At 44.4% G+C, this 23461-nt stretch overlaps 1 protein-coding gene across 1 annotated transcript in view; it reads right to left on the reverse strand.

Annotated features, from left to right (window-relative positions):
• Positions 1-6457: 6457 nt before the first annotated feature.
• kcnk18 (potassium channel, subfamily K, member 18) overlaps positions 6458-23461 on the reverse strand; it is a 69468-nt gene continuing 52464 nt past the window's right edge. The window contains exons 3-4 of the mRNA XM_078224327.1: positions 18211-18995; positions 6458-6511 (exon numbers count right to left, since the gene is read on the reverse strand). Of these exons, the coding sequence (XP_078080453.1) occupies positions 6458-6511; positions 18211-18995 (839 nt within the window). The remainder of the gene's footprint in view (positions 6512-18210; positions 18996-23461) is intronic.

Here is a 23461-nt window from a genome sequence, read left to right on the forward strand (position 1 = left end):
GGTGTGGAGTAGAGCAGTGGTGAGGGTTTGTCAATCGAGAGGCCGGAGGTGGAAGGTATCCTTCAGGGGCCTGGAGTTGGGGCGGCACGGTAGCACAGTGGTTAGCACTGCTGCTTCACAGCTCCAGGGACCTGGGTTCGATTCCCAGCTTGGGTCACTGTGTGGAGTTTGCACATTCGCCTCGTGTCTGCTTGGGTTTCCTCCGGGTGCTCCGGTTTCCTCCCACAGTCCAAAGATGTGCGGGTTAGGTTGATTGGCCATACTAAAATTGCCCCTTAGTGTCCTGAGATGTGTAGGTTAGAGGGATTAGCAGGTAAGTATGTCGGGATAAGGGGGTAAGGCCGGGGTGGGATTGTGGTCGGTGCAGGCTCGATGGGCCAAATGACCTCTTTCTGCACTGTAGGGCTTCTATGATTCTTGTATGGAGTTAGACTTCTGCTTTCTCTGGGCCACAAGAAGTTCTATAAAAGAGATTTACCTTGTGGAGCCAACAGTGTGGGTCTCCCTTTCACTGAATGGGTTTCCTGACTCCTGGCAAACTCCCACAGCAGTGAATATTGAATCAGTTTCTCAATTGCACTGTGGAAGCACAATTTAAATATATTAGTGCAGGGCCTCTCCATGCTGGGGTTGCATTGCCATATTTAGGTTTCTACAAAAAAAAACACACTCCTCACGACCCTCTCCCACACATTGTGGGGATATTAATATTGAGGTTATTGTGGTTATTGTTGTAAGGTGTTGGGCATAGTTCAGTAAGTCTTACTAAGATATTCTGTAACGTTCTAACTACATTAAGGGGTGTGGATTTTACAAAGAAGGAAAAGAATATGGTTTGCACACATAGATTCAAACAACACACAACATATTTTATTGAAGAGCTGTTCTCTGCACTGCATCAAATACACAACTGAAAGTAAAACTGCAGCCTAAGCACACACCCTAATGACATCACCGTCAAATCATGGGACCAGCTCTTACAGTAACCTGCACCGTTTTGTAAATATATAACATATGTGTAGTCTTATCTAATTCAACAGTAAGCATTTATTAACTACCAGAAACTATATATATAGGCACAATAAAGGTCCAAGCGAGGAGCTATCTCCATGCTTACTTCTACACATAGCCCTGTCCAACACTAGACTGAATCTGGCTGTGAGTCATGTGTTCTCATTACATCATTGTGTGTGCAGCAATGTACTCAGTCCCACATTAACCTTTTATGTACCAAACCCTTACTACTGCATTGGTCAACAGAAAGTGAGACAGACGTCAAAGATTTTTGCTGCATTTTGATCTATTTTCACAAAACATTCAAGAAGTATTTTTCTTCTCTTTTGCTTAAATGGATTTTTTTCTCTCCTCTTAGGTTGCCTCCTTACAAGTCTTCATGACCATGACCAAGCAGCATTTGTCCCTGCAGGGAAATACATCTTCATGTTTCTCCTTTCCTCTGTTGCAAGTTCTGGGGTGTATTGCAAGTTAAAAAAAAACACTAAATTGATAGATGACAGAATTGGGATTCATGGAAAGATGAGATTAATGGGCTGAGTGGCCTTCAGCATCCAAACCCAATTTGTCATCTCATGAAGTCTTCAACATAGAGAAACAGAGCAGCAATGTGATCGGACATTATGATAATTCCTCACTTAGTCCTTTGTTCAAATAAAAATACTGTAATAATATGATGAACCATTACGAATTTTGCATACTATAATTTATTGTATTGAAGGAAACAACTAAGTAACCAATTTACCAATAAAGTGGCTAATGTCCAGCCTGTGATATCATTCACTTAAATCTCTGCTTTGAAGATTTTTAATAAGCTTCATGTGCTACAGTTTGCATCAGCAGACTGACATTTCAACCTCACCTTAACATAAATTGTGTATCAGAACTTGGAATGAAGCTGGTCAGATCAAATTCTACAAAGTGATATGAGTTCCACTTGGTGGTGGTCTCATACTCACTTGGTTTCTCACCAGTTGTGATGTAATTGCAGTTGATGCACAGTGGGGCTTGGAAGTTGGGATCTTTCAGCAAGCGAGCAGTTGTTCTTGGACAACGGAGATCCATAGAATGGACAGTCCATAACCACATTTAGTAATGTCATGCCAGGCGTCAGTGAGTTCTACTGCATGATGATGAGTGTCAGCTAGTCCAGGCATAGAAGGACTGACATGACGTAGCCCAGTTAACTGAAAGCAGCTCTTTCTCAGCCAGAACAAGTGTACAGAGTCAGCTTACTGGGCTCCAGCCAGCTAATATTGGAGGCTGTTACCCCTGCACCCATGGCTGATGCCGTTTTTTTTCTGCCAATTGTGCTTCTTGAGGGAGGATCTTCATCATGTTGCACCCAGATGTTTGGTCGCACAGGTTCCTGTGATCACAATAATTCAGCATTACTCACCTGACCTGAAGTAACCAGTTGAATCCACTGACTCAGATCTATTTCTCCTCATGTTGTTGCCATCTTTGTACTTTGTGCAGCCCATTTAACGAGTGCAGAGCTGAATGCACAGAGATGTTTTTAACAGTGATTTTGTAAGGCTCCCTGTACACGCAAAGACTCAACCAGCTAAAGACCACTCAAAAACAATGTTAAATGCAGGAACTTCAGCTCACTTTAATTCCTCCAATGAGTATAACCTTATCATGGATCATCTAAATTCAATAATCCCCAAGTATGAACTATTAATGTATGTAACAGCATCATTTTCCTGGAATCTATCTGGCATTAAATTCTAGTAATCTTACAGTGTTGATGTTATGAATATATCCTTTTAGTAAGGACATCATTTGACTTTGACAAATGAAGCACTCTCACTATTATCAGCCATGCTGCTTAATATGTATACATGATCTTCTGTGATATTGCATGTCAGGTGTTGTGATGTACCTTTGAGGGGGTACCCTAAACTGCTGCCCGATACTACCCAGAGGGTGTAATCTATTATTCCATGTACAATGCAGACAGGACAGAGCAGCAGTCCTACAGATCAGACTCATTCTATATAGCCTCCTAGTTACCATTGTATGTCTATAATCTTATCTTCAAATAAAGAACCCCCACATTATTGTTCAACCAAGTCTTGTTGTATGATTGTTATGTTTGCAGAAGAACGCAACACTGGGAATCAAGGCTGACAGCATTCCACAGGTGAAGATTGGAAACAGGTTTGGAAATAATCGGACCAGGGCACAGAAATAATTCAGACCATAGTTCAGAGTTGTGCATTCTGCCCTTATTTTACATCAGATTTGCAGTTGTATTATTACTTATTGTTAGGTAGCAAAATCCGTGTCAATCCTTTTAGGAGAAGTAGAGATGGTTGCAGAGTGGGAATTTCACAACTGGTAGACAGGTGTAAGATAAAGGGAAAGTCGCCATAGTCCCTGATGACCATAGGCCGCTCTCCCCTTTGAGTGGGAGAGTTAACTGGTGATGATTTAATCTGAGGATCACCACTCCTCAGGCAAGGGGCAAGGTTGAGCAGGCATGGCCTTCGTGAATAACCGCTGACAGTGCAGAAATTGAACCCGCGCTGTTGGCGTCACTCTGCATCACAAACTAGCTGTCCAGCCAACTGAGCTAACCAACGACATGAGGGGGTAGATATTTATATGGTCTATTTTCAGATGTACAACCAATGTCACACAAACAGACGTGCCTGAACTGGAAGACGTAAGTCTCACCTGAAATGGGGCCTGGGGGCTCATTGTAATAATTGGAGTGAACTGCCAGTGTCTATGGCACCTGCTAAAGCAGCTCTCTCATCCAGTCAATCTTCCTCTGTGTCCTGCCCAATATTTATCCTTCAACCAACATCACTGAGCATCTGATCATTGCCTTGTTTCTTGTGGAACTTTGCTGGATGCAAATTAGTTACCATGGTTCCTACACAACAGTGTCCATTCTTCCAAAATACTTCATTGACCTTAAAGTGCTTTGGGTCATCTTGAGTTGGTGAGAGATGCTATGCATGTGTAAGATCTTTCAGTTAACTGGTTATAAAGAACAAAGAACAAAGAAAATTACAGCACAGGAACAGGCCCTTCAGCCCTCCAAGCCTGCACCGACCATGCTGCCCGACTTAACTGAAATCCCCTACCCTTCCGGGAACCATATCCCTCTATTCCCATCTCATTCATGTACTTGTCAAGACGCCCCTTAAAAGTCACTATGTATCTGCATCCACTACTTCCCCCGGCAACGAGTTCCAGGCACCCACCACTCTCTGTGTAAAATATCTGCCTCGTACATCTCTTTTAAACCTTGCCCCTCGCACCTTAAACCTATGCCCCCTAGTAATTGACTCTTCCACCCTGGGAAAAAGCTTCTGACTATCCACTCTGTCCATGCCTCTCATAATCTTGTAGACTTCTATCAGGTCGCCCCTCAACCTCCGTCGTTCCAGTGAGAACAAACCATGTTTCTCCAACCTCTCCTCATAGCTAATGCCCTCCATACCAGGCAACATCCTGGTAAATCTTTTCTGTACCTCTCCAAAGCCTCCACATCCTTCTGGTAGTGTGGCGATCAGAATTGAACACTATATTCCAAGTGCGGCCTAACTAAGGTTCTATAAAGCGGCAACATGACTTGCCAATTTTTAAACTCAATACCCCAGCCGATGAAGGCATGCCATATGCCTTCTTGACTACCTTCTCCACCTGCGTTGCCACTTTCAGTGACCTGTGTACCTGTACACCCAGATCCCTTTGTCTATCAATACTCCTAAGGGTTCTGCCATTTACTGTATATTTCCTATCTGTATTAGACCTTCCAAAATGCATTACCTCACATTTGTCCGGATTAAACTCCACCTGCCATCTCTCCGCCCAAGTCTCCAACTGATCTATATCTTGCTGTATCCTCTGATGGTCCTCATTGCTATCCGCAAATCCACCAACCTTTGTGTCGTCCGCAAACTTACTAATCAATCCAGTTACATTTTCCTCCAAATCATTTATATATATTGCAAACAGCAAAGGTCCCAGCACTGATCCCTGAGGAACACCACTTGTCACAGCCCTCCATTCAGAAACGCACCCTTCCACTGCGACCCTCTGTCTTCTTTGACCGAGCCAGTTTTGTATCCACCTTGCCAGCTCACCTCTGATCCCATGCGACTTCACTTTCTGCACCAGTCTGCCATGAGGGACCTTGTCAAAGGCCTTACTGAAGTCCATGTAGACAACATCCACTGCCCTACCCTCATCAATCATCTTTGTCACTTCCTCGAAAAACTCGATCAAGTTCGTGAGACACGACCTCCCCTTCACAAAACCATGTTGCCTCTCACTAATACATCCACTTATTTCCAAGTGGGAATAACCCCTGTCTCAAAGAATCCTCTCCAATAATTATGGTTATGTAATACTCCTTTACCCACCAGCAGGTGTTCAAAATAAATGGGTTAAGGCTTCCTTTAAAATAGTGCAAAGCAATACTGCACAAATATGTTGAGCTCTCATTGAATGGTGGAGCAGATCTGATGGGCCGAATGGCCTAATTCTGCACCGACGTCTTATGGTCTCTTGCACCGCCCAATTTGACCCCAAGGAGTGAATACTTCAGAAGATTTTGCTCTCATGCGTTCGATTATAAAATTTGTTTTCGACCTTTATTGCACATTCTTTGTGAGCATTCTTTGACTGAGAACCTTACTTCGCCACTTATTCCCGGGCAAATGCCATTCTTGAGCCATCCCACAACAGGTACAGCATGCTTCCCTCGCTGCCTGAATTTAAATTTCACCTTTCTACAATGGATCCCTCCTCTGCAGTGTACCTCACAGCAGCCTGATGGAGATTGGAGTGTACAACAGTGTGGTAAATTCCAGGAGAGAATCACACCTCACCTCACTCTGCAACTCAGCATTTTCATGGGATGTACACTTGGCTGCCACCTGCTGGAAGCAGATTGACATTTTATAAAAGGCTGAGAGTGTGGAAATTCTGTTGCAGCTTGTTTGCAATTTAAATTTTATTTAGTGGTGTCACAAGTAGGCTTACATTAACACAGCAATGAATTTACTGTGAAAATCCACTCTTTGCCATGCTCCGGCACCTGTTCAGGTACACTGAGGGAGAATTTAGCATGGCCAATGCACCTAACCAGCACATCCTTCAGACTGTGGGAGGAAACACGGGGAGAATGTGCAGACTCCTCAAAGACAATGGCCCAAACCGGGAATCGAACCCAAGTCCTGGCGCTATGTGGCAGCAGTGCTAACCACTCTCCTGCTTATTATGATAATTATGATACAGATGAATAAAAATCATATGATCTTTTTCATCATCTGAAGTTAGGGCCATCCAAACTATAGCCTCGAGTCCACAACTCCTTAACATCCATCCACAAAGTGGTTTTTAACTGTGGAACTGCTACTGAAGAATGGGTGACCAGCCGCTGACAAATGGGGAGATTCATTGACACTGCTGGTCAAGGTCAGACCATTGCAATCTTCACCAGGGCCTGTAAACAGGTGATCAGCACCACCACCTGAAACAAGTGAGACGCTGCTTTGAAAATTCAATTTCAAGTGACTGCTGGAGATTTCTCAGGAAAGAAGCCCCAGAAGTTCAACTTTCTCTTTTGGTGATCCCGCAAGAAACTTCCAGCCCATGGCCAGACCATTTGAGGTCTTCCTGCATGTTTGCCTCTTCCCCCAAACCTGACCTGTTGAATAGTTCCCCTAACTGGTCTCTGCCTGCAGAGAACCAGCAAGCTGGTTGGATTTCCATTTTCGTTGAATTGGTTCTTGGATTTGAGGCCAGCATTTACTGCCCACCCTTAATTACCCTTGAGAAGGTGGTGGTGAACCTTCTGGTCAAAAAGAAAAGAGAGGCGTATGTTAGGTCCAAGCAGCTAAAAACGGAGGGAGCTCTGGAGGAGTACAAAGAAAGTAGGAAAGTACTCAAACGGGGAATTAGAAGAGCAAAAAGGGGTCACGAAATGTTCTTGGCAGACAGGATTAAGGAGAATCCCAAGGCATTTTATTCATACGTTAGGAACAAAAGGGTTGTCAGGGAAAAAATCGGACCTCTCAGGGACAAAAGTGGGGAATTATGCTTGGAGCCCAAAGAAGTAGGGGAGATCCTAAATGAATACTTTGCGTCGGTATTCACAAAGGAGAGGGATGTGTTGACTGGGAGTGTCTCGGAGGGGAGTGTTGAACCGTTGTAGAAAATCTCCATTACAAAGGAGGAAGTGTTAGTTTTGTTAGAGAATATAAAGACTGACAAATCCCCAGGGCCTGATGGAATCTATCCAAGGCTGCTCAGGGAGACGAGAGATGAAATCATTGGGCCTCTGACGCAAATCTTTGTCTCGTCACTGGACGCAGGTGAGGTCCCAGAGGATTGGAGGATAGCTAATGTGGTCCCGTTATTTAAGAAGGGTAGGAAGGATAACCCGGGTAATTATAGGCCGGTGAGCTTGACGTCTGTGGTGGGGAAGTTGTTGGAGAAGATTCTTAGAGATAGGATGTATGCGCATTTAGAAAGGAATAAACTCATTAACGATAGTCAGCATGGTTTTGTGAGAGGGAGGTCATGCCTCACTAACCTGGTGGTGTTTTTTGAAGAAGTGACCAGAATGGTTGACGAAGGAAGGGCCGTGGATGTTGTCTATATGGACTTTAGTAAAGCGTTTGACAAAGTCCCTCATGGTAGGCTAGTGAAAAAGGTTGGATCTCATGGGATAAAGGGGGAGGTGGCTAGATGGGTGGAGAACTGGCTTGGTCATAGAAGACAGAGGGTGGTAGTGGAAGGGTCTTTTTCCGGCTGGAGGCCTGTGACTAGTGGTGTTCCGCAGGGCTCTGTATTGGGACCTCTGCTGTTTGTGATTTATATAAATGATCTGGAAGAAGGAGTAACTGGGGTGATCAGTAAGTTTGCGGACGACACAAAACTGGCAGGACTTGCAGATAGTGAGGAACATTGTCAGAGGCTACAGAAGGATATAGATAGGCTGGAAATTTGGGCAAAGAAATGGCAGATGGAGTTCAATCCTGATAAATGCGAAGTGATGCATTTTGGTGGGAATAATGTAGGGAGGAGCTACACGATAAATGGAAGAACCATAAAGGGTGTAGAGACGCAGAGGGACCTGGGTGTGCAAGTCCACAGATCTTTGAAGGTGACGTCACAGGTGGAGAAGGTGGTGAAGAAGGCATATGGCATGCTTGCCTTTATAGGACGGGGCATAGAGTATAAAAGTTGGGGTCTGATGTTGCAGATGTATAGAACGTTGGTTCGGCCGCATTTGGAATACTGCGTCCAGTTCTGGTCGCCACACTACCAGAAGGACGTGGAGGCTTTGGAGAGAGTACAGAGGAGGTTTACCAGGATGTTGCCTGGTATGGAGGGGCTTGGTTATGAGGAGAGATTGGGGAAACTGGGGTTGTTCTCCTTGGAAAGACGGAGGATGAGGGGAGACTTAATAGAGATGTATAAAATTATGAAAGCCATAGATAGGGTGAACGGAGGGAAGCTTTTCCCCGGGTCGGTGGTGACGTTCACGAGGGGGCATAGGTTCAAGGTGAAGGGGGGGAGGTTTAACACAGATATCAGAAGGACATATTTTACACAGAGGGTCGTGGGGGCCTGGAATGTGTTGCCGGGCAAGGTGGTGGAGGCGGACACACTGGGAACGTTTAAGACTTATCTAGACAGCTATATGAACGGAGTGGGAATGGAGGGATACAAAAGAGTGGTCTAGTTTGGACCAGGGAGCGGCGCGGGCTAATTGTTCTTTGTTTCTCGTTTCAAGGCTTCATTCTATGATCATCTTGCTGGTGCCAGTACAGAGCGAGACTGCGGATAGTTGGGAACCTGTCTCGGGGGCAGGGAATTCAGATGGTGTTCGTAAAGCAGAAGTGGAAATGAATAGGGTTGGGAAGCATTTTCTGATCAGGGCCAGTGTGATCTCCTGGACTCGTTTCGATCGCCTCAGGGGGTCGGAGAGGAATTTCCCAGATTTTTCTTCCCCATATTGGCCCTGGGGTTTTCACTCTGGGTTTTCGCCTCTCCCTGGAGATCACATGGTCTGGAATGGGGGGGTGGGGGTGAGTTAATAGGTTGTGATGAACAAAGCATCGTAGCTGTGAGGGACAGCTCGGTGGATAGGATATTAGTATGTAGATAGGCTGGAAAATTGGGCGGGGATCCTGGATTCAGGATTCAATCCTGGACCGGGGAGCGGCGCGGGCTTGGAGGGCCGAAGGGCCTGTTCCTGTGCTGTATTGTTCTTTGTTCTTTGTTCTTTGTAAACCATTGCGTTCTATGAAGTGTGGGTACACCCACTGTGCTGTTTGCACAGGAGTTCCTGGATTTTGACCCAGTGATGATGAAGAATGGCAACATATTTCTCAGTTGGGATGGTGCGCAAGTCAGAGCGTAATTTGCAGGTAGTGGTGTTCCCATGCACCTACTACTCTTGTTCTTCTAGGTGATAGAGGTGCCAGATTTGCCAGATGTTGCCAACCAAGGCGCGCTGAGTTGCGACAGTACATTGTGCAGATGGTGCATACTTTGCAGTCACTATGTGCCAGTGGTGGATGGAGTGAGTGTTTAAGGGGTTGGATGGGATGCCAATTAATTGTCTTGAGTGGCATCGGGCTCTTTGAAAGTTGGTGGAGTTGCACTCGGCCATGCATTTTGTGGATATTCATTACACTCCTGACTTGTGCATTGTGGATAGTAGAAACGTTTTGAGAAGTTGGGAGGTGAGTAACACACCCAAACTCTGATCTGCTTTTGCAGCTGTCATAGGTCTGTGACAAGTCTAGTTAAATTTCTGGTTAATTATGAGCTCCTAAGATTTTGCGACAGGAATGTGATTTAAACGTCAAGTAGTGATGATTAGATTCTCTCCTGTTGAAGATGATGGCACATGATTTAACACGTCTCAAGTCCCATGCTGGCACCAATGGGCTGGCAGTCCAGCGACTCTGCTAAGTGTCTGCCTGTTCCAGGTGGAAGACAATGATGGCCCCTCAGTTTATTTTTGTGCTTATATTTTGTACTTTCCTCATTCCTCCTGTTTGCGAGAGGTTTGGCATGATCTCTTCTCAATACTGCAACTATATTGCTGGTTATTCTAAGCCTGACTACCAAGAAATATTAATTGAAACTTTGTAAATCGCTCAGCAGTTCTATGGGATGTAACCAGATGACCGTCAAAAGCAGAAAAATTGGATACTCAATGCTTTGTTAAAGAGATTTTTGTGTTATTAGCTCAAAGCGATACCTTTTCATCACAGGTCCTCAATAGATCAGGAAAGTTGTGGCAAAATATTTGTAAAGTTTCCAGTTAAGTGAAGAATCATAGAATCCCTACAGTGCAGAAGGAGGCTATTCAGCCCATCAAGCCTGCACCGACAACAATCCCACCCAGATCCTATCCCCGTGAACCCACATATTTACCCTACTTGCACGAGTTCGATTCCTGGCTTGGATAACTGTATGTGTGGAGTCTACACGTTCTCTCCATGTCTGCGTGGGTTTCCTCCGGGTGAACAAAGAACAAAGAACAATACAGCACAGGAACAGGCCCTTCGTCCCTCCAAGCCCGGGCATCTCCCTGGTCCAAACTAGACCATTCTTTTGTATCCCTCCATTCCCACTCCGTTCATGTGGCTATCTAGATAAGTCTTAAACGTTCCCAGTGTGTCCGCCTCCACCACCTTGCCCGGCAGCGCATTCCAGGCCCCCCCCCACCCTCTGTGCAAAATACGTCCTTCTGATATCTGTGTTAAACCTCCCCCCCTCACCTTGAACCTAAGACCCCTCGTGAACGTCACCACCGACCTGGGAAAAAGCTTCCCACCGTTCACCCTATCTATGCCTTTCATAATTTTATACACCTCTATTAGGTCACCCCTCATCCTCCGTCTTTCCAGTGAGAAGAACGCCAGTTTATCCAATCTCTCCTCATAAGCCCCTCCACACCAGGCAACATCCTGGTAAACCTCCTCTGCACTCTCTCTAAAGCCTCCACGTCCTTCTGGTAGTGTGGCGACCAGAACTGGACGCAGTATTCCAAATGCGGCCGAACAAACATTCTATACAACTGCAACATCAGACCCCAACTTTTATACTCTATGCCCCGTCCTATAAAGGCAAGCATGCCATATGCCTTATTCACTACCTTCTCCACCTGTGACGTCACCTTCAAGGATCTGTGGACTTCCACACCCAGGTCCCTCTGCGTATCTACACCCTTTATGGTTCTGCCATTTATCGTATAGCTCCCCCCCCTATGTTAGTTCTACCAAAATGCATCACTTCGCATTTATCTGGATTGAACTCCATCTGCCATTTCTTTGCCCAAATTTCCAGCCTATCTATATCCTTCTGTAGCCTCTGACAATGTTCCTCACTATCTGCAAGTCCAGCCATTTTCGTGTCGTCCGCAAACTTACTGATCACCCCAGGTACACCTTCTTCCAGATCGTTTATATAAATCACAAACAGCAGAGGTCCCAATACAGAGCCCTGCGGAACACCACTAGTCACAGGCATCCAGCCGGAAAAAGACCCTTCCATTACCACCCTCTGTCTTCTATGACCAAGCCAGTTCTCCACCCATCTAGCCACCTCCCCCTTTATCCCATGAAATCCAACCTTTTGCACCAACCTACCATGAGGGACTTTGTCAAACGCTTTACGAAAGTCCATATAGATGACATCCACGGCCCTTCCCTTGTCAACCATTCTAGTCACTTCTTCAAAAACCTCCAACAGGTTAGTGAGGCATGACCTCCCTCTCACAAAGCCATGCTGACTATCGTTAATGAGTTTATTCCTTTCTAAATGCGCATACATCCTATCTCTAAGAATCCTCTCCAACAACTTCCCTACCACGGACATCAAGCTCACCGGCCTATAATTTCCTGGGTTATCCTTCCTACCCTTCTTAAATAATGGGACCACATTAGCTATCCTCCAATCCTCTGGGACCTCACCTGTGTCCAGTGACGAGACAAAGATTTGCGTCAGAGGCCCAGCGATTTCATCTCTCGTCTCCCTGAGCAGCCTTGGATAGATTCCATCATCCCTGGGGATTTGTCAGTCTTTATATTCCCTAAAAAACCTAACACTTCCTCCCTTGTAATGGAGATTTTCTCTAACGGTTCAACACTCCCCTCCGAGACACTCCCAGTCAACACATCCCTCTCCTTTGTGAATACCGACGCAAAGTATTCATTTAGGATCTCCCCTACTTCTTTGGGCTCCAAGCATAATTCCCCACTTTTGTCCCTGAGAGGGCCGATTTTTTCCCTGACAACCCTCTTGTTCCTAACGTATGAATAAAATGCCTTGGGATTCTCCTTAATCCTGTCTGTCAAGGACATTTTGTGACCCCTTTTTGCCCTTCTAATTCCTCGTTTCAGTTCTTTCCTACTTTCTTTGTATTCCTCCAGAGTTCCCTCCATTTTTAGCTGCCTGGACCTAACTAATGCCTCTCTTTTCTTTTTGACCAATCCCTCAATTTCCCTGGTTATCCACGGTTCTCGAATCCTACCCTTCCTATCCTTCTTTTTACAGGCACATGCCTATCCTGCAGCCCTAACAACTGTTCCTTAAAAGACTCCCACATGCCAGATGTGGATTTACCTTCAAACAGCCTCTCCCAATCAACAGCTGCCAAATTCTGCCTAATCCCACTAAAGTTAGCCTTCCCCCAATCCAACACCTTACCCTTGGGACACCACACATCCTTTTCCATCACTATCCTAAAGCTAACAGAATTGTGGTCACTATTTGCCACATGTTCCCCTACCAAAACTTTGAAGACCTGACCGGGCTCATTCCCCAGTACTAGGTCCAGTATAGCCCCCTCGCTAGTTGGGCTATCTACATATTGTTCCAAAGAACCTTCCTGTTCGCATTTTACAAATTCCTCCCCATTCAGACTCCCAGCCCTACGCGATTTCCAGTCTATACCAGGGAAATTGAAGTCTCCCACTACAACAACTCTATTTTTCCTGCACCTATCCATTATCTCCTGACATATCCGTTCTTCCACTTCCCTTGGGGAGCCTGTAGTATACCCCCAACATAGTGACTGCGCCCTTCCTGTTTCTGAGCTCCACCCACAGTGACTCGTTACACGACCCTTCTGAATTGTCCTCCCTCTGCACCGCTGTAATATGCTCTCTAACTAATACTGCTACTCCCCCACCTCTTTTGGCCCCTCCTCTGTCTCGCCTAAAACACTTGTACCCCGGAATATTCAGCTGCCAGTCCTGTCCCTCTTTCAACCAAGTCTCTGTCACCGCAACCACATCCAAATTCCTCGTAAGCATTAAGGCCCTAAGTTCGTCTGTCTTACCTGCTACGCTCCTTGCATTGAAGTAGATGCACTCCAGACCTCCAGGCCCAGAGAGTGCTCTTCTTCTTTGCCAGCCTTGTCCTGGTTCCAAGCTCGTCCCCAGCCTCTACACTTGTAGACATAATTTTTTGATCCCCACCCCCCTGTCATATTAGTCTAAACCCACCTGAACTGCACTAGCAAAACTCCCAGCCAGGATATTCATGCCCTTCCAATTTAGTTGTGACCCGTCCTTCTTGTACAGGTGCCATCCTCTCTTGAAAACTTCCCAGTGATCCAGGAATATGAAGCCCTCTGTCCTGGACCAGTCCTTTAGCCAAGCATTCAATTGTACTATCTCCCTATTCCTAGCCTCACTGGCCCTAGGCATTGGGAGCAGCCCAGAGATTGCCACCCTGGAGGCCCTACTTTTTAGCCTATTTCCCAACTCCCTGAAGTGCTCTCGTAGGATCCCCCTGCTATTCCTACCTATGTCATTTGCACCAATGTGTGCAATGACATCCATTTCTTTATCCTCCCCTTTTAATATGCCTCCTATCCGCTCGGAGACATCAGCACCAGGTAGGCAGACTACCATCCTGGAGTCCTGTTCGCACCCACAGAATCGCCTGTCCGTGCCTCTAACGGACGTGTCCCCCACCACTATTGCTCTCCTAATCCCTCTCTTTCCTTTCCGGGCCACAGAGCCTGACTGTGTGCCAGTGACCTGGTCACTGTGGCTTACCCCTGGAGAGTCATCCTCCTCCACACTATCCAAAACAATATACTTGTTTTGGAGGGGGACAACCACAGGTGACCCCTCCACTAATTGCTCACTCCCCTCCCCTCTCACACCTGTCGCCAAGCCCTTCCTATTATGAGAGACAGCCACTGGAGTACTCTCTGGTACGTTACCCTTATGACCTTTACTCCTCCTAACTGTGACCCACGTGTCTTCCCCCTGAGGCCCCGGTGTAACTACTTGCCTATAACTCATGTCTATTTGTCTCTCATTCTCCCTGACTAGACTAAGGTCATCAAGCCGCTGCTCCAGTTCCCTGACACGGTCCCTCAGGAGCTGCGGTTCCATGGACCTGGCGCAAATGTGAACTTCCGGGCGGCTAGGTGTTTCCAGGAACTCCCACATCCCACACATAAAACAACAAACTGGCCTATCACTCATAGCTACCCTTTTCCTTTATAGGATTGGAAAAGAAAAAACCTACCCTGCTTCGCCCTTTTCCCCGAAGCCCTGTGAGCCAAAGCCCTTACAGCTCTCACTCTGCTTCCCAGTCACTCCACTACCCACTCCCGACGCTGCCCGCTGTATAGTGCGGCCTCCCTTTTAGACCTCCCGCGCGCTTTAAAAAGAAATACAAATTTTCCTCCCACATCACCCCGCGCCCGGCCTACTTCCAGTTTTCTGGTTAAAGTTACTAACAAGGAAACCCCGCGAAAAAGTAAGTATTAAAAGTCGATCTCTTACCCTATTTAGTCTAGCCTCAACTCGCTCCTCACCACCTTGCTCCGGTTGAAACACTGAGAGAGCTCCGGTTTCCTCCCACAGTCTGAAAATTGTGCTGGTTAGATGGATTGACCATGCTAAATTCTGCCTCAGTGTACCCGAACAGGCGCTGGAGTGTGGCAACTCAGGGATTTTCACAGCAACTTCATTGCAGTGTTAATGTAAGCCTGCTTGTGACACTAATAAATAAATAATCCCCTGGCATTAAGGGGAATTTAGCATGCCCAATCCACCTAACCCGCACATCTTTGGAATGTGGGAGGAAACCGGAGCATCCGTAGAAAACCCACACAGACACGTGCAAACTCTACACAGTCACCCAGGGCTGGAATCGCATCCTGGTCCCTGGCACTGTGGGGGAGCAGTACTAACCACTGTGCCACAGTGCTGCCCCAGAGCTGACACTTAAAACACTGGCATGGGAATTGCTTGATGATAAAGATCAAAGCCCATCTAGTTCACTTTCTACTTATCTATTGTCACAAAATGCAATGATACTGAAGTTTTTTATTAACCTTGGCAATCGGTTTCTATCCCATAGTCTATGTCAGACCAAGATATAAGATGACAAAATGGCAATCATGCAAAATGTGGTCACCATAGGTCCAAAGTTATCTGTTCCTCCAAAGCATGATGCATTTATCTTATGTCATGTCTCTTGACCCAATGTTTTCCTCATGCTGATGGACCTGATGTGTATTTTCAACATTTTCTCTTCTCATTTCACAATTATGAAAGGGAGCAGGCATAGAGAATATATTTCCATTCGTGGGTAGGAACAAAATTAGAGATCAATGTCAGTTTTGATGGTACAGTACTGTGGCACAGTGGTTAGCACTGCTGCCTCACATCGCCAGGGACCCGAGTTCAATTCCCGACTTGGGCCGCTGTCTGTGTGGAGTCTACATGTTCTTCCCATGTCTGCATGGGTTTCCTCTGGGTGCTCCAGTTTCCTCTCACAGTCCCAAAGACTTGCTAGTTAGGTAGATTGGCCATGCTAAATTCTCCCTCAGCGTACCCGATCAGGTGCAGGAGTGTGGCGGCTCGGGGATTTTCACGGTAACTTCATTGCAGTGTTAATGTAAGCCTACTTGTGACACTAATAAATAAAAAGAAATTAAATGTGGAGTTGGGAAGAGACATATTTACCCAGAGAGTGCTGCCAATATGGAACTCATCACCACAGGCAGTAGTTGAGGTGAATAGTACAGATGTATTTAAGAGGAAGCTGGGTAAAGACACAGAGGAGAAAGAAATCAAGTGTTATGCTGGTACTTAGATATGGAAGGATGAGAGAAGGCTTTCGTAGAGAGTGACTGCCACGATGGGCCTGTTTCTCTTCTGTATATTCCGTGCAATTTGATGTAATTTCCAGTTTAGTTCCATTCATACCTGTGAAGCACAACGTTGTGCAGTATGTGTGGTATGTCTTGTTATTACCTTTGTTATTACATGTGAAACATGTTGAAATTCTCCATTCACATGTTATATGTTATCTGTAAAAGAAGCCAGTTGCTGAAGTGGCAGCAAGTCACATTCTTTGAATGTAGGGTTGGAGGAACTCCCCTGCTCCTGTTGGCTCCACATTCAGGTAAGATATGTTTAAAACTAACATAGAATCATAGAATACCTACAGTGCAGCAGGAGGCCATTCAGCCCATCGAGCCTGCACCGACAACAATCTCACTCAGGCCCTATCCCTCTAACCCCACGTATTCACCCTGCTAGTCCCCCTGACACTAAGGGGCAATTTTACATGGCCAATCATCCTAACCTGCACATCTTTAGACCTTCTTGGGTGTGGCCAGGTGGTCACTTTAAGGCGGCATGCGGACCTGGTTTTCCTGAGAGCAACTGCTGCTGACTGCCTCAGCGCAAAGCAAACCTTTCAGTGGCTGGTTTGGCCACTTATTTGCATATGCCAAGTGTTTAATGCCTGTCTCAGTTATGGGTGCAGCATGCTGAATGTTTGGCCTTTACCAATACGCAGTGGTAGACCTCCAGGACACAGCAAGGGTGATCCCCCATCCTTCTTTATTGGAAGCTTAAGAACTTGTTTAACACCTGTAAAATTTACACTGTGTGCTGATCTTTTAGGTCAATTCATTAATGATTCAGACTCGCCCACTTGTGAATTCTCCCACAGAATATGTTGTTCCTACTGCTTCAGCGATTTACTACATTGCCTGTATAGACAAAATACAGTTATAGTATATCATTCACCGTCTGTACTGATAAGTAGATAGGCTGGTTCATTGTAGGATATGTTCTCAGTGATAAGGTTGCAGAAATGAAGCATCTTTGTTTTATTTCAGCTTGCTGGTGGGTTCTTTAACTTCCTCACAAGATATAAGGATTCCAATAAACACTCAATGGGGCCTTGGAAGAGTCACTACAAACTTGACAAGGAGTTGGGTATTCTGGGTCCCAATGTTAGGGCAGTGTTTCTTGGAGCCTCTACTACCTTTAAAAGGACGTTATGTAAAGGGAGTCTCCCTAGATCAAGAGTCTCAAATGTCTTTGTCTTTAAGAATACTCAGCATCGTATTACCGCAGGTATCCCAGATCTCACCAGGTGTGCCTCACCCAAAATTGGAGCATTTAAAGTAACAGCATTTGTTGAGCAGATTATTGGAAGTGCCAGACTGTCCTTCTCAGAGGAACTCAGCATCCTCCCTCCCCTGAACCTGCCAGAAGCTACTCCATGGGAACACCTTCACCTCACACAGAATGTACCAGTTCAAGAAAGCAGCTTACCACCACCTTCTGAAGAGAAATAAGATTGACAATCAATTTTGGGCCATTGCTATTGGAATGGCACCCTTACCCCATGAATTGATTTCTTTCAAAGATAAAGAATTTACTTGTTCCTCTGGATACCTCCGTAAAATTACAACATACAAGATTATTTCACATAATGCATTATATTACAAAACATAATTCATAGCCTTCGACAAGAAAGTGCAAACTTGATAAACGAATAAAAATAACAATTATAATAAAATAATGTTTGTAATATCAATTTATTTATAAGGAAATTTCATTTCACTGAAGTTTCTTTGCTAATGCACATTAATAGGATGAAACTTTGTTTAACTCCATAATCTTAAATACTGTTTTAACTTAATGTACACATTGATACATTTTTCTGGTATATCTTGCTGATACATATTTGTTCAATGCTCCTACCTTAAATTGTACATGTTTAATCAATCATTGTTTAACTGTATAAGCAATTCAAAATAATGAATGGAACTAAATTTTATTATCTCTCACCACAGTGCAAAATAATCAGTTGCTCTGGACTTCAAAACACTTTAAATTTCTTCTTCTTTCCACCATTCATCCATGTACTTACTTCTTGGTAGCAACAAGCTATTCTGTTCTGGGTTAACTTAAAAGCCATAGACATGATTGCCATACCTGTAATAATTAAAATAGACATTACCATGAAAAAATTAGGATGTTCAGGGACAAAGTCTCCAAAGCCAATGGTGGTAATTGTGATGAAATAGAAATAAAAGGAATCAAGATATTTCCATTTTTCCCAAATGGAAAGTATACCTGCACCAAAAAGAAGGTATGCAATAATAACACCAATGATAATGATAATTGGAACGTCGAATTTTTCCAGTTCTCGTCCCAGGCAAGGAAAAAAATGGTTAGCTTCATCTGGCTTTAGATCCAGCTGAGGGCATGACCTACTTCGATCTCTCCTGCCAAGTTGGAAAGGCTTCTGGTTAAAGTTTTCCTGAACAATTAGTTTTTCGAATATTTCCGTTTTTCTCAACAGTTCAGATTTCTTCTTAACTGACGACTGAGTGTTCAATACACTTTTGATGCTTAGTGGTGTGATCATTACATGTGAGCCATTTTTAAAGGAGATGGGCCGGATTATAGGTTTCGTTTCTGATTTTGAGAAGCTCTGTTTAAAGGAAGACCATCTTGAGGGGGTGGCTGAGGGTGGTGGAGTACTATTATTTTTTGTCCGCTTCCTTATGTGATTGTAAACTTTGGAAAGTAAAGCAGCCAGCTTGTCCCCAACATCCGTGATGACTAAGAGCATAATGGGAATGCCAAATGTGGCGTAGAACATGCAGGCAATTTTTCCTCCCACTGTTAAAGGAGAGATATGACCATAACCTAAAATTGAAAAGAAAGCACAGCAGTAAGAATAATGCACAATAGTTGCTATAGACGGCAATACTTGTACTATTTTCTACTTAAGTGTTTTCTGGAATCTGATGGCCTGTAAGACATCGTCCTTCCAATTATAATTGGTTAGGGATATATTTGGACACTGAACTGATGGAAGTGCTGTGCGGAACATCAATGCCAATTTCTTTTGGCTGCTGTTTCGAGAATAATCGGAAAGGCCTTTAGAAAGAGTATGCAGTGAGGTTACCTCAGTTTGAAAGTTTGGGTCTATTATGAAAGCAACAAAGACTATCAAATTGACATGCAAATTAAGTGGCGCTGTGGTATCTTCATAGATTATTAGTGAAAATGAGCTTCAATTTTGGAGTTGAGTACTTGATATTGGCTAAAGCAGATTTATTGCTTGAAGTTACATTATAGTAACCACTTCAGACACCCCTGTCTTTGTGTGCCCATCTGGTCATCAATATGAAAAGTGGTGGTCAATGATCTTTCATTAGATCTATCACTGCCCCCTTCCCTTCCAGTTCTGATGAAAGTCTATGATCTAAAATATTGGGCTAGATTTTCATATTGGGACGGAAAACTGGAGTTGGGACTGTTTCTGGGTCCCGGGCCTGCCCCTGAGACTCAGAATTGGGAAAGTCACTCTTTTGGAATTTCATGGAGACATATTCCATGTCCAATTAAGAGTGGAGGGGAGGTTCTCAATGTTGGAGGACCAATCAGAGGCCTTGCAGTTTGAGAGAAGCAGCAAGCGGCAATAGAGGGCAAGTGACTGAGAAAATGTTTTAACAGAGATGCTCTCCCCTCAGCAACTCTTAAAATTTTAAATACAAAAAAAAAGGTCTCCATTGTAGGGTGTGTCCCTCTACTGGATGACATGTGGCTGTGCACACACCCCGGCCAGCAGGGAGGACCTGTAGGCCCACCTGGAGCTGCAGGACACTAGGTATACACTCCATGTAACCCTGTCATGTTGAGAAACTGGAGGTCAACTGGAAAATCTACAGTCGGCAAGCGTCCTTTAACTCTGTTTATCACGTATTTAACAAACTTAATTAGTTACCCACCTTGTGGGGTGGGAAGCCCTGCCAGTCCCAAACCCCCCCTGCCTTGGCAAAAATAGTAAGAAGTCTCACAACACCAGGTTAAAGTCCAACAGGTTTATTTGCTATAAACCTGTTGGACTTTAACCTGGTGTTGTGAGACTTCTTACTGTGCTTACCCCAGTCCAACGCCGGCATCTCCACATCTTGGCAAAAATAGCCATTGTCAATGATGGGATCGGGAAAACCAGTATGAACATAAGGATATACAAATTAGGAGCAAGAGTAGGCCATTTAAGCCTGTTCCGCAATTCAATGAGATCAGGGCTGATCTGATTGTAATCTCAACTCCACATTTCCTCTTACCCTGAAAGTCTTTCATCCCTTTGTTGATCAAGAAACTATTTGCTCTGCCTTAAAAATATTCAAAGATTCTGCTTCCATTTCTTTTGAGGGAGAGAGTTCCAGGGACTCTCTGAGAGAGAAAAATTCTCCTAATCTCCATCTTAAGTAAGTGACCCCTCATTTTTAAGTAGCGACCCCTAGTTCTAGATATCCGACAAGATGAAACATCCATTCCACATCCACCTTGTTGACACCCCTCAGAATCTTGAAGGTTTCAATCAAGTCGCCTCTTATTCTTTTAAACTCTAGTGAACACAAACCTAACCTCTCCAACTTTTCCTCATAAGACATTCTGTCCATTGCTTGTATTAGTCTAGAAAACCTTCTATGAACTGCCTCTAATGCATTTACATCTTTCCTCAAATAAGGAGATCAATACTGTATACAACACTCCAGATGTGGTCTCACCAGTGCCCTGTGCAACTGAAGCATAACCTCCCAACCTTTGGAATCAACTTCCCTCATAATAAATGACAGCATTCAATTAGCTTTTCTAATTACTTTCTGTATCTTAATCTACACCTGTCACTTCAGATGCAGACAGCACTTCAAGTTTGTGCTGCCTGTCATTGAGCAAGATTGTAGCCTGCAGCCAACGTGAGCTGCATGAGAATCTGCATACCTCAGGAGGGAGCCCCAAATCGTGAGGAGATAACACCAGCTATATCCAGCCTTCATCTCTTAAAGGGAGGTACGTTGCTGATTCTGATCTGGGAAATGTTCAGTAATGGCAAAACATGGGAGAGAGCAGGTTCCATGCTTTTCTGATGCTGTACCCGAGGTCTTGAAAAGCAACACAAGGAGAGGTGCAATCTATCTATTCAGGCAGCCAGGAGGCCCTTCAAATAAGCTCTCAGAAGATATTGGCACCAGCTATCCATGTTAATCGATGCCTGGAGTGAAGCCCACTTGCATTACCCTTCAAACTGTGTCAACAAAGCCTACAGGGCTGTCCGTTCATCAGTCTTGGAGCCCAACCAAGCATTCATAATGAGAACAGGTGGCAACTGTATCAACAAAAGCAGTTTGAACTAATGTCCTCATTATGAATGCTTGGCTGAGCACAATGGACTTAGCTCAGCAGGGATTGTTTACATAGTCCAAAGGGGAGTACTAGCTTTGTTTGATTGACAATTTTATGAAGAAATAATATAGTTATTCTTTCTTTGATGCATTTTTTCAATGCCTCTTTGTTTATTTAGAAAATTAAAAGATGTTAAGAGGGTTAAAGCTTTATTCATTGATACCAGGAATGGCTGTCATTGATTGACACTCTTATGAGATTTTAAGATGAGCAGTTTTTTTCCAAGAAGATTTTGAAAGCCTCTATGTATTCTATAAATTTCAGGAACATTTAAAACTCTTGTCATCTTGTCAATCATTCATTGGTTCTATACATTGTGGATATTGGTAGAGGATATGTGGATATTGGCCGATGCATGCCGAGCATGGAAGGAGATTCGGGTCAATGGAAGGTGCATTGAAGTAACATGGGGTAATGGAAAGGTTATGGAAGCAGCATGTGAATGGAGGGGCTTGGGGTTATGGAGTAAATATGAGGGGGATATGCATATAAGGGGGCATGGTGGATATGACAGGACATGAAGGGGACAAAGAGGTTGGGTGAGGGGATGAGAGGGGTGAGGGGGGATGATGGCTAGGGGGCTAAGAACCATGTACATGGCAGGTCCTCTAACCAACATGCCTCATGACCCACATGCCACCATTATATGTTGCTCTGCTTTAGGAAGTGGTGGATCAGCTCCAGCCTGGTCCTCACTCTGGGAAACCAAAAGTCTCGTGGGAGCTCCACAACTTTTTGAAGTCAGAAATGTAACACTGGGACATGGTGTTACTCATGGCTCCCAAGGGTTGTAATATGAGTTCTTTAGATGTCTCAATGATGGAATCTTGAGACTTGTATGTTTAAACATGAACCTTTTGTTGGTAATCTTTAACTATTTACATATTTCAGGTTACTTTCTTGCATGGTGCTGCTGCCAAGTAGGTAAGCTGGTTCTAGAGTTTTCTCTTTATACTGTTGCCATGTGGCTCTATACATCATACTGTGGGTGGTGCTATTCTCTAATCCCATGTTACCCTTTGCTTTGCTGAACACCTTTACATTGCAGTGGCATGCAGGCACATAACACAACACCAGGGGGAAAAGCAGGCTCAATTTGCCCTGACAGACATTCCCTGAGATCTGCTGGCTCTTTAAGGGTCAAGATAAATGTGATCTAACAACCCCCAGAACAGTGCCTAAACTTAAAATATTAATAATTAATAGAATTGATAGAGTGGCATATATTTCTGAATAAAGGGTTAATATGGAGTCATCTCATTACCCAGCTGATCAAATGGTACTGTGAGGGTAGAAATTGGTCTTCGTTTCACATGTTTCTCAGGTAAAAAATGTGCGTCACAAAGTTAAATCATATAGTGCATTATTCCCTTCCAGAAATTTGCCAGAATTGCTTGTACCACCATTATTGGTTCTAACATTTATCTGATGTCTCCAGCATTCGACAGAAGTTGGTATAATTTTAATTTGATGGAAATGTCCTGTGTTTGAATCTTTTGTTAAGTTGGTCTTCAAGCTACCTATAACATCACTTCCTTGAACCGCACAGCAAATCATGCCATGAGAAATTGGCAAGCAGCTTTTACAAATCACATTTTCAGGCATTCTTACCTCCATGGTCGGTTTCTTGTTCGGCATGTTGGGTCAGGTTTTGGCAAGTGTTTGTGAAATAGCTTTGCAGAGTGAGTTTGCAGTGAGTTCGTGAGTGTTGTTTCATAGAACCTATTTGTTCTCAGTTGCTGAACATAGGAATGCTACTGGGGTTAACGTTAAGACTCCAAAAACAACACTTTCCGAACCCGTGACCTCCACTACCTAGAAGGAGAAGAGCAGCAGACACATGGGAACACTACCACCTGCAAGTAACCCTCTAAACCAAACACCATCCCGACTTAGAACTATAACGTCATACC

Source organism: Mustelus asterias, chromosome 11, assembly GCF_964213995.1.
Source record: "Mustelus asterias chromosome 11, sMusAst1.hap1.1, whole genome shotgun sequence".
In the NCBI taxonomy this organism is placed as follows: domain Eukaryota; kingdom Metazoa; phylum Chordata; class Chondrichthyes; order Carcharhiniformes; family Triakidae; genus Mustelus; species Mustelus asterias.